At 42.0% G+C, this 14,640-nt stretch overlaps 1 protein-coding gene across 2 annotated transcripts in view; it reads left to right on the top strand.

The window, feature by feature from the left end:
- The window catches only part of MAP2K6 (mitogen-activated protein kinase kinase 6), a 128,696-nt gene that overhangs the window by 81,995 nt on the left and 32,061 nt on the right, over positions 1-14,640 (top strand). For both annotated transcript variants that reach the window (XM_029212416.1, XM_029212415.1), the window contains exon 2: positions 7,410-7,476. In XM_029212416.1, the coding sequence (XP_029068249.1) occupies positions 7,410-7,476 (67 nt within the window). The remainder of the gene's footprint in view (positions 1-7,409; positions 7,477-14,640) is intronic.

The following is a 14,640-nucleotide window of genomic DNA, read 5'->3' as shown; positions in this document are numbered from 1 at the left end:
GGGTGAGCAGGTGGGTTCAATCAATCAGTGTAAGAAGGAAGACGGAAGATAATGTGTAGAGGCCTGTGGCCACACAGAAAAGGGACATTTATTGCATGTTTTTTATGGACGGTTTCCTGGAGGAGAACACACTTGAGCTGAGTGTGTTGCAACTGACCAGGGGAGGAAGACGATAACACTTCAGGGAAAATATGAGCAAAGACCCAACAGCGTAAAGCACCAAGGGGTGTGTGTGTGGGCCTGTGAGCGTGTATGCAGGTGTTATGTGTGTGCACGTGTGCCACAGTTACAAAACACCCTGCACATAGATTAATCTTGTTACATTATTTGTTTTTAAAACACAACATGGCACGATACTCCTCTACTAAAAAATAGATGACTTCTCTTCCTAAATCTGAAAATTAAAAATTGTTAGCTACAATCGTTCGGTCTTTCCGTGTCACAGCCTTTGGGACGCCGCAATGTCCTTCTCGCCACACCGTGAGCTCCTCCTCCTCCTCCTCCTCGGAATCCTACTGTTGTTTTTTCATGTCTTATTATGGAAACATTGGATATATATAAAAAGAAGACATAGTAGTATAATGAGCCATCATGTACCCTCAAATCCTACCATTTATCAAAGGACCACGTAAAATACTACTTCCTCTGTGAGACTTTTTTTTCTCATTTCCCTTGCCTGATTTTCTCTCTCCCTCTTTGAACATCCTGTGTATTCATGGTGCGATACTTTTACTGCACATCACACACGCTCTCTGATGTTACAGGAATTGGTTTGTCTTATTCTCTAGCTCTTTCAATACAGCAGTGACACTCCTTACGTTCGTACAAAAACCTGCGCACAGATGTTTATAAGCAGCGTTATTCATAATTGCCAAAACTTGGAAGCAACCAAGATGCACTTCAGTAGGTGAATGGATTAATGAGCTGTGGTATATCCAGACAATGGAATATTATTCAGTGCTATAAAGAAATGAACTATTAAGTCATGAAAAGATATGGAAGAATCTTAAATGCATATTACTAAGTGAAATAAGCCAATCAGAAAAGGCTATACACACACACACACACACACACACACACACACACAGAGTATGATTCTAACTATATAACATTCTGGAAAAGGCAAAACTATAGATACAGTAAACAGATCAGTGGTTGCCAGGGGTTGGGGTGAAGGAGGGATGAATAGGGGGAGAACAGGATGTTTAGGACAGTGAAACTACTTTGTATGACACTGTAATGATAGATGCATAGTATACATTTATCCAAACCCCTAGGATGTACAACACCAAGAGTGAGTGGGTGATGATGTGTCAATATGGGTTCGTCATTTGTAACAAATGCACCACTCTGGCGGGATGCCGCTAATGGGAGAGGCTCTGCATGTATGGGAACAGGAAGGTATATGCGAAATCTCTGTACCTTCCCTTCAGTTTTGCTGTGAACCTAAAACTGCTCTCAAAAATTGAAGTCCTTTATAAAAAATATGGATTCTGAGGATTGGCTCTCAGAGATCCTGATCCTATAGAGCTTAAACAATTCCCATAGTCAGTGGGAACCAAGAGAATACGGTTCAAGATCGATGAGATGTTTGAAAATGTCATTTTCACATAAATAACACAGGAGGGGGAGAACAGAGATGGCATTTGAAGAAATAACCTGCCCACAGAGGGGACATTCTGTTTCGTTCCTATTTTAAAAATGTAAGCACAAACGTGGAAGGGAGAAAAGAAACTGCTATCCGGTGGGTACCTGCTGTGTGCTGGACTCCTTCCCGTAGGTTATGCCAACTAAATCTCTCAGCAGCCAGAGTCTCGTCTCCAGCTTGTCGCTGTGGAAACTGAGTTTCAGAATCATCCTCAGGGTCCCAGTGTTAAGCGGCACAGCGGGGACTTAAAACGAGCTCTTACGTATGCTCAAGGTTGAACTATTTCTACTCCATTCTGTGCTTTTTTAAAAAAAATTATGGTTGATATACAATATTATATTAGCTTCAGATGTACAACACAGTGATTCAATATTTTTACAGACTACACTATTTAAAATTATTTTTGAAGACCTCAATACCAAAATTCAAAACAGCTGAGAAAAGAACAACAAATGTTCAGTCAACAAATACTGACGGTGTACAAGCCCTGGGCAAAATTGCTGCTGTAGCTGAACGTTTCTGGGTGAGACAGATAATAAATAAGTAATAAGTAGATTCAAAAACGAACACATAAATGCAGAAGTGATTCGAGATTGTGAGACAAGGTATGAGGAATATGAGTGGAAGACGGTCGTGGAGATCTATCTTAGGTAGAGTGGACATTTTAAATTAAAATACTGGGAGTTGAGTGAAGTTGCATTGAATTCGTATTGTGTTCGAGATGCCGGCCTGTAGAAGCTGGTGGGTGTGGACTGTGCTCCTTAAGTAGTGTCTGGGAAGGTCTGGGAAGGTTCTGTGGGGCGTGTGATAAACGGGCTGAATTTAGAAGGTTGCGCTCCTGTCCACAGGAGGGCTGGAGCCCCTGAGCCCAGGGACACGGAGGTAAAGCTGTTGTTTCAGGAGATTCATCTGCCTCCTTGAAATAAAAATGACTGCACGTTTTTAAATGAACTTTGCAGCTTTCCTTCCCTAAATTTTATGTAATTCCAAAGAAATCTGGCATCCTGGTGGGAGTCTCAGTGGTGGGTGAGATCCAGTGGTTTGGGGGAATTTTCTGTGTCCACTTCCGTGTCACTGTTGTTAAGCCAGCTCTCTCTCTGTTCTCCCTTCACTCTGCCCTGCTCTGTGAGCTGCCTTACATCTGACCATTGTGACTTAATAACATTTAATGACACTTCTCCGCCACTTTTAGTGCCAGCTACCCGTGGAACTGAAGCCTAGATACAAGTATGAAGGCAAGGGCAGCCAGGGCCTTCAGGTTGCCAGTTACTTGGCTGGAAATCCCATCCACGTTGGGAAACAGATTTTTAAAATAAATTTGGAGCCGGGAGCAAAGCCATCCTTTTGCAAAGCTGTGTCAATAATCGTAAACCCTCATAATCATGTCCCCGGACCCTTGGCCAGGCTGACAAACATTTAGGTGTCAGGAGAGCCTCCGGATTCCACCCCTCTGGTTTCTCTTGCTGTTTGGGTTGGCGCTGGAGCGCGATCTTCTGTTTTATGTAATAAGGCACATGAGAGAAGCCCTTTGTGTTAGCTTCTCTGAGCGGTGCCCAGCAAGATGTCTTGTGTACCCCATCATTTTCGGTACGGTCAGAGCTGGTGAACATTTCTGTGGCTTGGTAAATGTTTTCTAACTACTGGCAAGGTTTTTTTTCTTTTTTTCCCCAGTGCCATTGGGGAAAGGCTTTGGTTTAAGATGAATTTTGCCAATACATGTGTGCAGTGGGACTACAATATTTTTGGAGAAAACAGGCATGGGTGTGACACAGGCTGATGTAATATGGTACCACATATGCTCCATCAGGCCAAGGAGGTTTTTATACTTTGCAGATTGTGCCAATAAGAGGGCACAGCTGGTTGAGATCTGCAGACGTATACAGAATTCTCTCCTTCTGAGAAGGCTTGTTACTAGCATGTGACATAACATAGAGCCTATTTTCTGACGTATTTTTCATTTTTGCTTTTGAATGTCAAGCAAAAAGGCCACTTATCATAGTTGGCCACTTAGTTTTATTATTCATTTTGCTGCCTCTCCTTAATTTTTTTTTTAACACAGTGTTAAATGTTAACAGTCAGGTGTTGGCAGCCTTTCCAAGGGGAACAGATTGCTTTGAAATAAACACAGCTGGAAACTGATCACATATTGTTTTCCTTTCTTTAAGAAATGAAAGAGGCATTTATAGAAAAGCTGGAGAACGCTGTGCTATCCAGAATTACTTTATAGATTTATTCCTCCAAGTCTGGTTAATGCTTAATGTCACACCTTGGTGTTCAAACAGACCCACTTGGACTCTCCCTTCCTGAAGTGGGAGTTTCCCTGGGAACAATAAACTTGCAGAGGTTTGGGGTGATCGGCACTGCAGGAGGGGTGGAGTCTGTGCAGCTCCGTTTTGCTCGGCTGAAGTGCCGTCTTCCGAGGAAAGAAGCCTTCTCTGGGGTTTTCTTCTGCTCGCTCTCCCAGCAGCCCTGAAACCCTTATTAGAGGTACCTCTGCTGGTCTTTTACGGGGCTGTTCTTCCAGTGATGGTCAAGTAAGTGAATTATGGAATGTTGGTGCGTGCCTTTGTGATTTGTGTTTTATTTACTGTTAAAAAATGAAGGCAGGGTGTTTTCTAATGGTGATTCAACTAGGTTTTGTGTCTGCTGGAACCCTTTTTCTTGTTTTTTTTTTTTTTGTCAGAGGAGAACCAGGGGTCTTCTTTTCCCACACCTAGAAGACTTTATTGTTGTTTGGGTCATTTATTTCTTTAGTCTCTGTGCCAAAAGTTTTCTCTCTTTCTTTTGCTATTTCTTCGTATAGACGTTTTGATGATTTGTTAGTTATAGCTTAATAGCCGATTGCTATTAATGAACTACGAATAATTAATTCCTATGGTGTAATAATTCACTGCTATGTTAAAGTTTTTCAAAGGTGTTTTCCTCCATAAATAGGTATTTCTCTTGACATCCATCTTTGTAAGAGCTGAGTTAGAAATGAAGAAGAGAGATGTAGGAACTTAAGAGTAACGTTTGCTTTCGGCTTGCGTAAATGGCATCTGGGGAGGCTTTTTTGCAGGAAAAATATATTTTAGTTTCATTTTGTTTCGTTTTATCTGTGAGAACAACAGGGTTGTATTTGTCGGGATTACCTGAATTCTCTGTCACCTGTGTTAGAATCTGCATGATGTTTAGACAAGTCAAACTTGTTCATTCTTCCTTAGAGTGTCTCATTTAAAATAGCCTTCCCTATGTATTGCCTGAGGCCCGTGGGTGGGAACTGTTGGAATTAGGCCATTGACCTACTTGGATTCTCACAATCAGACCCAGCATAGTACAGCTCTGTGTATTGTCAATGGCTAGCTCAGTGACATGTGCTCAATGGCCATCTGAGCTCCAGGAATAGGAAGGTAAATGGTGAGTTTTGAATTTTTGTAAAACGCATAGGTAAGTCCAAATGAGGAGAGAGCTGAGAAGACCTGTTACGATGAAGGTGGTTCTTTTTCTTTTTGAATTTTATTTTTTTATACAGCAGGTTCTTATTAGTTATCTATTTTATACACATCAGTGTACCCATGTCAATCCCTATCTCCCAATTCATCCCACCCATCCACCACTTTCCCCCCTTGGTGTCCATACGTTTGTTCTCTACATGTGTCTCTATTTCTGCCCTGCAAACTGGTTCATCTGTGCCATTTTTCTAGATTCCACATATATGCATTAATATACCATATTTGTTTTTCTCTTTCTGACTTAACTTCACTCAGTGAAGGTGGGTCTGAAAGGCTTTCTCTGTGTTGATTACTGCCAAGCATGTTGCTTCCTGGCTTTATGCAACTTGGCAGAATTGATCTAGATTTCTGGATTTTGAAAGCATAGAAAGAAAGGTCACAATTATACATTACATTGGACTATGATAATATACCAATTCTGTTCCTGAGTTTCTAAATGTTTATATATTTATTTTGGCTGTGCTGGGTCTTAGTTGCGGCATACGGGATCTTCGTTGTGGCACGAGGACTCTTGGTTGCGGGATCTAGTTCCTTGACCAGGGATTGAACCCGGGCCCCCTGCATTGGGAGCGTGGAGCTTTACCCACTGGACCACCAGGGAAGTCCCTGTTCCTGAGTTTCTTAAATGACTCATTTTCTTTTATGAGACTGTGCAGCTTGTTTTTTGAAAATGATTATAATTTCATTGCTCTTTCATATGTGTTATCCCATGGTTCTCACATCAGTCCGATATGGTAGGTATTGATGTTACTACACCGTTTTATAGTTGAGGATATCAAGAGTCAGATGAAAAGTGACCCTGGGGGTCTCTTGGTGAGTGAAGGAACTGGATGTAATCTGGTTTTTTCGTTTTGTTTTGTTTTTTGCGGTACGCGGGCCTCTCACTGTTGTGGACTCTCCCGTTGCGGAGCACAGGCTCCGGACGCGCAGGCCCAGCGGCCATGGCTCACGGGCCCAGCCGCTCCGCGGCATGTGGGATCTTCCCGGACCGGGGCATGAACCCGTGTCCCCCGCATCGGCAGGCGGACTCTCAACCACTGCGCCACCACGGAAGCCCCTGTAATCTCATTTTTAAAAACTCCTAACCCCGTACTCCCCTACCTCATTCTCTCTGGTCACCTCTAAACTTCATCCATTGTGGCACAGAGGCAAGAGTTCCCACCTGAGTGTTTGGAGACCTGGATTCTGATTCTGACTGTGTCATTGCTGGCTCTCTGGTGGTGAGCAGTCACTGAAGTCTTTGGATGTCATTTTCCTGCAAGAGGCTACAGAATATGACCTCTGCAGCTTCTATGCAGCTGCAGATCTCTACTCAGAGCCTTAAGCAGGGTTTGTGTCAGCTCTGTAGTGCTCCCTGCGACGTGGAGAAGAGGTGAGAAAGAATGTAAGCCCACGCGTGTTGTATCCAGCTCTGCTCTGGCGTTTCCTGCCAAGCATGAAGAGATACAGGATGTCCTTAGATGAGGAAAATCCCGAGCCTTTACAAGACTGGATTCTCTATCGCTTCTTGAGCTGTCATTTTTCAGTCTGTTCTTTTAAACCATCAACAAAAGTATTTGAGCCAAGCTCTCTTGTGGTTTCAGCCCGGGGATGATGAACAAACACATTGATTATGTTCCCATCTTGCCCCCAAAGAAGCGACAGCCTCCTTGCATGGGCCCATCTGTTATCATAATCCTTTTTGGAACGGGGAAAAAGTAAATAAGTATTACCCTACCCTTCGCTTAGGTGTTTTAACTTACGGCAGGTGGTTGAGAAGAGGAAGGGGAGAACAGTGGGGAAGTATGTTTTATTCTACCTCCATGGTTAACTCTGTCAGCTAGGCAAAGATCAATTTAGAAAACTACGGTATACTAAGAGAAGTGTGAGTACATCTGACTGACATTATAAAGGAAAAAACCCTGTAACTAACACCGTCTACCATTACCATTGTTGTGTACAAGAAAATAAAGAAGAAGTTGGAATGCCGAACTCCCAGCAGGGAGAAAAGGGCAGGTCTTCCTGGGTAAGGAGGATTGGCAGCCTTATACTGACATTGCACCCTGCACTGGTGAAAAACCTCATCCGTGACCTCAGTCTGCACTTGGGAGGCTCTGCTCAGCCTGGTGACTGGTGCTTGTCATTCACAGCCATCCTGGTAGGAAGTGGAGTTCTGAATGTGGAAATGAGACCTGCGTTCCCAGTTCTGTCCTTTTTTTCTGCTGCAGTCTCTGTCCCAGCTCTCATGCTGTGATTCAGGCCTTAACTTATTCTTCCATCTTTCCCAACAGGCAAGAAGAGAAACCCTGGCCTTAAAATCCCAAAAGAAGCATTTGAACAACCTCAGACCAGTTCCACGTAAGTCTGGCAAGATCATCGTCTTAATCCAAATGCTTGCACTTTACAGATTTCCAGGGAATGGGAGTTCATTTTTGGACTGGTGAGCAATACCTTAACTATGGAGATAGTTGTTAGAAAGGAGAGCCCTTTAAAGGAGGAAGCCAAGTACTTACTGTTCTGAGACCCGAAAAAAAAAATCATAGTCGGTTAGTCGATATGGAAGGGGTAGCTTTGAACTCATTGCTAGTTGGTTAAAAATTCTACAAATGCGTTCAGCAGATGGGGTCCTATGTAAATCCAAAAAGGTCACTGGACATGGACTTTTTGCCTTTTCTATATAGATCTAAGCAAACAAGCAAACCCCTGAGAGAGGCACTACTATAAAATTTTGTTTGAGGTAGAAAGATGGTATTTGGTGAGAACTCAGCATCCTGCCACCTAAATCCTGCCCATATAAACAGAAGGCAAACATGAGATGAAGGACCACTCCTTTGTTAGCTGAGCCTTTGGCCCAAATCCCTAAGGGAGCTTGGGTCCTGGTGAAGCAGGGCACCCTCTCCTGGAGCCTCCATCTTGTTTCTTTGTCTCTCTGTTGGGTGGGGAGGGTATTTCCTGCCTAGCTGGGGGTATGACCACCTCTCAGAGCATCTGCATGGGAGGAACGGAAATTCCAAGAAAAACAATTACAGCAGAGGTACCATAAAAGCACAGCAAGTACAGTGAGAGCCCATACCAATGGAAACTTAAATGTTTCAGGCTTCTGCTCATCTATAAAAAAGCACCTCCCTTTGTAGAGGTTTCTGACCTTAACCGTGATCATTCCCTATCAGACAGTGCACCCCTGGTGTTGGAATGTGCTAATAAAAATGATCATGTTCTGTAAGACTTTGGTCATTGCATCTTATGCAACCATGTAAACACACTTTCCACTGAAGAACCTCTAGGGACGGAGCAGAGGGGAGGGCTGTTCTTCAGCGCCCTGGACTGTAGAGCCAAATTCAAGTGAGAGTGCTCCTTTCATGAGGATCTGCAGGAGGAATTCTTTCCATATCTACTACGAAGGCTGGGGTTTCTTTTTTTTTTTTTTTCGGTCCCTCTGGTTATTTTTCTTCCCTTGGACCTACGAACAATGTAATTAATAACTTTTCCTCTCTGATTGGTTTCTTCTCGTGAGCTTAGGATCAAACATGTGGCTTCCCTATACGGGACTTCAGGGGGTATACTTTTAAAACTTTATTTTGAAGTAATTTTAGATTCACAGGAGGTGGCAGAGAAATGTACAAAGTCCCCTGTACCCTTCCCCCATCTGTGTCCCCCACAATGTTAACATCTTACACAACCCTAGTATCATATCAAAACCAAGAAAGTGGTGTTGATGCAAACCGTAGAACGTGTTCACATTTCACCAGCAATATAAGCCCTCGTGTGTGTGTGTGTGTGTGTGTCGCTCTGTGCAGTTGTATCACACGTGCAGCCTTGCATAACGACTACCGCAATCAAGATACCTAAGTGTATGGCACTACAAGACCCTCTCCTTTTACTCCCCACCTCTGACCCCCACCCCTGCCGTCCCTAATCCCTGGCAACCACTGATCTGTTCTCCTTTTCCATTTCATTACTTCTTGATTGTGGTGCACATGGAATCATGCATCTCCTTTCTGAGATTGGCCTTTTTCATCCAGCATCATTTCCTTGAGGTTCATTCAAGTTATCGCATGTATCCATAGTTTATTCTTTGTTGTTGCTGACTACCATTCCATGGTGTGGATATACCACAGTTTGTTAAACCCTTTAGCCTTTGAAGGAGATACACGTAGTTTCCAGCTGAGCTGTTATGAATACATCTGCTGTGAACATTCATGTATAAGTTCTTGCATAGAAACAAGTCTCTGTTTCTCTGGGATATATGTCCAGTAGTGCAATTACTGGGTCATATGGTAAGTCCATTTTTAGTTTTGAAAGAACTGCCAAGTATTTTCCAGGGTGATTTTACCCATGTACATTCTTACCAAAAATGTATGAATGACCCACTTTCTCTGCATCCCTGTCAGCGTCATCACTGCTTTTCATTTTAGCCATTCTGGTAGATGTGAGATATCACTGCAGTTTTAATTTTCATTTCTCTAGTGGCTGTTGAATACTTTTGGCATTTATTTCCCATCCCTATATCTTCTTTGGTGAAATGTCTGTGCACTTCTCTGCCTATTATGTAATCAGATTTTTTTTTTTATGTTGAGTTTTGAGAGTTCTTCATATATCCTAGATGCACAGAGTTTGTCAGGTATGTGATTCAAGAACATTGTCTCCCAGTCTGTAATGGGTCTTTTCGTCTATTTTTTTTTTTTTTAATTATTTATTTATTTATTTTTGGCTGCTCTGGGTCTTCGTTGCTGCGCGCGGGCTTTCTCTAATTGCGTCAAGCGGGGGCTACTCTTCGTTGCGGTGCGCAGGCTTCTCATTGCGGTGGCTTCTCTTGTTGTGGAGCACGGGCTCTAGGCGCGCGGGCTCAGTAGCTGTGTCACGCGGGCTCAGTAGTTGTGACTCACGGGCTCTAGAGCGCAGGCTCAGTAGTTGTGGTGCACGGGCCTAGTTGCTCCACGGCACGTGGGATCTTCCCGGACCAGGGCTCGAACCTGTGTCCCCTGCATTGGCAGGCCGATTCTTAACCACTGCGCCACCAGGGAAGCCCTCGTCTTTCTATTTTGATGAAGTCCAATCTATCAGTTTTTCCTCTTATGTGTTATGTTTTTGGTGACAAGTTTAAGAACCCTTTGCCTAGTCCTGGGTCTTACAGATTTTCTCCTATGTTTTTTCTAGAAGCGTTTTAGTTTTACATTTTAGATTTAAGGCTATGTTACATTTCGAGTTTAATTTTTGTACAAGATGTGAGGTTTAGGTTGGGCTTTATTTTTTTTGCCAATGGATTTCTGGTTGCTCCAGCACCATCTGCTGAAAAGGCTATCCCTCCTCCACTGAATTGCTTTTGCGCCTTTGTCAGATATTAATTGGGCGTATTTGTGTGGATCTATTTCTGGGTTCTCTATTCTGCTCCACTGGTCTCTGAGTCTGTTGCTCTGCCAGTCTGTCATACTGTCTTGATGCCTGCGGCTATATAGTAAGCCTTCACATTGGGAAAAGTGATTTCCTTGCACTTTGTTTTTCTTTTTCAAAACTATTTTGGTTACTCTAGGGCTTTCCTCTTTTCATGTTAGTTTTAGAATAAGCTTGTCTATGTCTACAAATAAACTTGCTGAGATTTTTGGTAGGAATTGTGTTTAACCTATAGATCGGTTGAGCGAGCACTGACATCTTTACTGCACTCAGTCTTCCAGTCCATGAATGTGGTAGATTTCTCCCACGTGGTTGGGGTATACTACTTTTTTTATACATTGTTGGATTTAATCTCCTAAAATGTGAATATTTTTGTGTCTTAAATTCATGAGAGATGTTGACCTGTAGTGTGTGTGTGTGTGTGTGTGTGTGTGTGTATGTGTGTGTGTCTGAGCTATTATGTTCTGGTTTTGGTATTTAAGGTAATCCTGACCTTATAAAATGAGTTGTTAAGAGTACCTTCTGTTTTCTGTAGACATTGTATAAGATAGGCGGTAATTCTTAAAAAAATGTTTTTGAGCTATAACTGACATATAATATTAGTTTCAGGTGTACAAAATAATGATTCGGGTGGCTTCCCTGGTGGCGCAGTGGTTGAGAGTCCGCCTGCTGATGCAGGGGACGCGGGTTCGTGCCCTGGTCGGAGCCTGTGCTCTGCAATGGGAGAGGCTGCAGCAGTGAGAGGCCCGCGTACCGCCAAAAAAAAAAAGAAAAGAAAAGGAAAAAGAAAAAAAATTCCCCCAGGGAAACAAAGTGGGCTTATATATTCCTTTTTCTGGAGCTTTTAAATTACCAATTCATTTTTTTAAATAGTTATAGGGCAACTCAGATAATCTATTTCATTGTGGCTAAGTTTTGGCAGTTTGCAGTTTTCAAGGAGTATCTTCTAAGTTGTTGAATTTATGAAAGTAAAGTTGCTCATAGTATTTCCTGATTACTCTTTTAATGACTGCAGGATATATTGAGATATCCCCCTCTTTTTTTGCTGATATTGATAATTTGTATCTCCTTTCTCTTTATCTGTGTTGGTCTTCCTAGGGGTTTATCAATTTTTATTGAATTTTTAAAAGAGCCAACTTTGTTTTCTTTATTTTCCTGCTTTCAATTTTATTGATTTCTGATCTTTTTTTTCTTTGACTTTTCAAATTGACAATGTTATTGAGATAATTGTACAGTCACATTCAGTTGTAAGAAACAATATAGAGAAACTTTATATTCTCTGCCCAATGGTAACATTCTGTGAAACTATAGTATTATAAGCTCAATTGATATTGACAGTGATACAATGTACCCATCTTATTCAGGTTTTCCAGTTTTACTTATATTCACTAGTATGTGTGATGTTAAATTTCTGTACCATTTTTGTCACCTGTGTAGGTTCATGCATTCACCACTACAGTCAAGAAACTGAATGGTTCTGAAACCAATAGGATCCCTCATGTTGCCCTTTTATAATCACGACTGCCTTCCCTCCTCACCTCTCCCAATACTGTTTTTCACCCCTGGCAACCACTAATCTGTTGTCTATTAATTTTTCTCGTTAAAAAAATATTATTATATAAGTGGGATTATAGTGTGCAACCTCTTGGGATTGGCTTTCACCACTCCAGCATAATTTCCTGAAGATTGATCCATGTTGTATACATACTTTGCTCCTTTTAATCGCTGAGTAGTATATCTTGCTGAGTTATGCATGTACATCTGTAAGTGTGCATGCAGACAGCAGAGTTTAACCACTCACCTACTGAAGACACCTGGGCTGATTCTAGTTTTTGGCTGTTGTAAGTAAGGCTATGATCAATCATGTACAGGTTTTTGTGTGAACATAAACATTTAGTTCTCTGGGAGGAGAATACCCATTAGTGGAATTGCTGGTGGCAGTGTGTGTTTAGTTTTTAAGAGATTGCCCAACTGTTTTCCAGAGTGGCTATATTATTTTGCATTTTCACCGGCAATGTATAAGTGATTCAGTTTCTCTACATCCTGTCCAAGATTTGGTGACGCCACTATTTTTTGTTGTAGCCATTTGAATGGTGTATTGATATTTTTCTGCTCTTTATCATTTCCTTCAGGATATATTCTCATATCCACTTTCCAGCTGTCTTTTATTCCTTCCCTTTAAAATTTGCTAGTCTTCACCTTCTAATTTATATTAATTTTCTGGGTTTTTTTAATGAATTTTTGAAAACCACCATAAATCCTTGCTCGGTATAAAGAAGTGAATAAAAACCTATGCAAAGGTAAAAGTAGTTTCTTTGTTGTCTTTCCCTCATGTGGTAGAATAAGCCTTGAACGTACTTTTCTGTTTCATCCTGTAAAGCCAAGGTCCCTTCATGACTGTAGACTGTCCCACGTTAGCTCATGGACAGGATTATTGCTGTTGTTGTTATTATTAGTATTTTAATACTGAGGCTGAAATATGTACTCCTAAAGAAGAAGCTTCCTCATTTTGAGTTTTTCTTGGCAATTTTGTGAGCTTGGCTTGGTGACTCTTGCCATTTATATACACCCTGCCGCCTTCTGCTGAACTACACACAAATAAATAGACCGGGACAGAGCCCCATTCTTTTTAGGGCCACGTGTGTGGTCTCTTCACTTGAGTTTTTTCTTTGAGTCACTGATGCCAATGTGTCTTTGACTCAGGTTTCTGGGCTGTTCCCTCACTTGATTGGCAGCAACTAATTCTAAATCGATTCCATGCTAGTCAGTATTCTTTCACTTAATCCTCACAAGAAACTCAGAGGTAGTTGTTATTCCTCTCACTTCGTAAGTGAGAAGACAGACCTATACAAGGGTCAGGGGCCCTGCTCAAAAGCAGCTGAGCTCCAAGAGCCCAGGTTCTGGTGCTGGAATGCCTGGGTTCCCATCTGGGATCTGAACTTCCCCAGTTGGATATCTTAGGCAAGTTACCTAACCCTTCTAAGCCTTAGTTCCCGCTTGTGAAAAACGGGAACAAACACTGATGGGGTTGCTATGGGGATTAGATGTCACAGTCCATATTCAGTGTCAAGTTTAGTGCATTTTCCAATGCAATTTCTCAATGAATGTCGATCTAAGTGTTGTTGTTATTATCATTATTATTTCACTTAATAAGTGGAAGAGGTGGCATACAAACTGAGGGTTCTCTGACCCTCAGGCATGTGCTCTTAGCCACACGTTAGACTGCTCGTGACTACAGCCAAATAGCCCATGGCTCTCCATCAGAGGCAGGATCTTTTACTTCTGCAGCTGAGAAGACTTCGTGGCGTCGCTCTGTGTTCCAGTGTCACCATCTCTTTGATGATATCTCTTAAATTATTTAGCCTGTTTCAATGTCAATTCTTCACATTAAAATAGAGCTAACACCTCTAAGAGTTGTGAAAATTAAAGAAGATGTTTGATGGAAAGGGTCTCACATGGTCTCCGGCCCACACAGATGCTTAACAAATATTATCATTAGGTAATAAGTACCCATTGTTATTAATAAACATTATTATAGGTGAATAATAATTATAATAGTAACCAGTAACCTCGTTACTCATGTAGAATTATAAATAAATAATTATTTTAATAAACCGGAGCTGGTTGTTTATATAAAAAAGTAATAGCAGGTGGCCTTTGGAATACCTTTGGCCTTCCAGGGTTAGGAGTTTCATAATAAGTTTGGTTCTTTCCCCAGAACACTGAAATAGTGAATAAGCAACAGAGAATGTCCACACACAGTTTAAACCTCCTGCACAGACTTGGTGCCCCAGGCAAATGGATATGCCCAGCCCTGGACAGGATAGAGTGTCAACTAACCCAATACAAGCTGTCCATTTCAGTCCATCATTTGATGCTTTTGGCAGACTCGCTGAGCCTGTAGGCCTCATGGCGAGTGGGTGGTCATTTTCATTAGAGGGGGCCTGGGTGTGGGGGAAGTTTTCTCTGATTCAGTCAGACTTGGATTGAATCATACCTTCACCACTTGGGAGCAAGTTAGCTCAAGGTGACACCAAACAGGTTTTGATCTGGAATATGGGAACAATGACACTTTTAGGTAGGGGTGTGTGTGTGTGTGTGTGTGTGTGTGTGTGTGTGTGTGTGTGTGTG

This window comes from Monodon monoceros, unplaced genomic scaffold, assembly GCF_005190385.1.
Source record: "Monodon monoceros isolate NGI ecotype Baffin Bay Population unplaced genomic scaffold, NGI_Narwhal_1 Super_Scaffold_9, whole genome shotgun sequence".
Taxonomy (NCBI): Eukaryota; Metazoa; Chordata; class Mammalia; order Artiodactyla; family Monodontidae; genus Monodon; species Monodon monoceros.
Note: the sequence above shows the minus strand (reverse complement) of the source record. Positions and strands in the feature narration are given on the sequence as shown.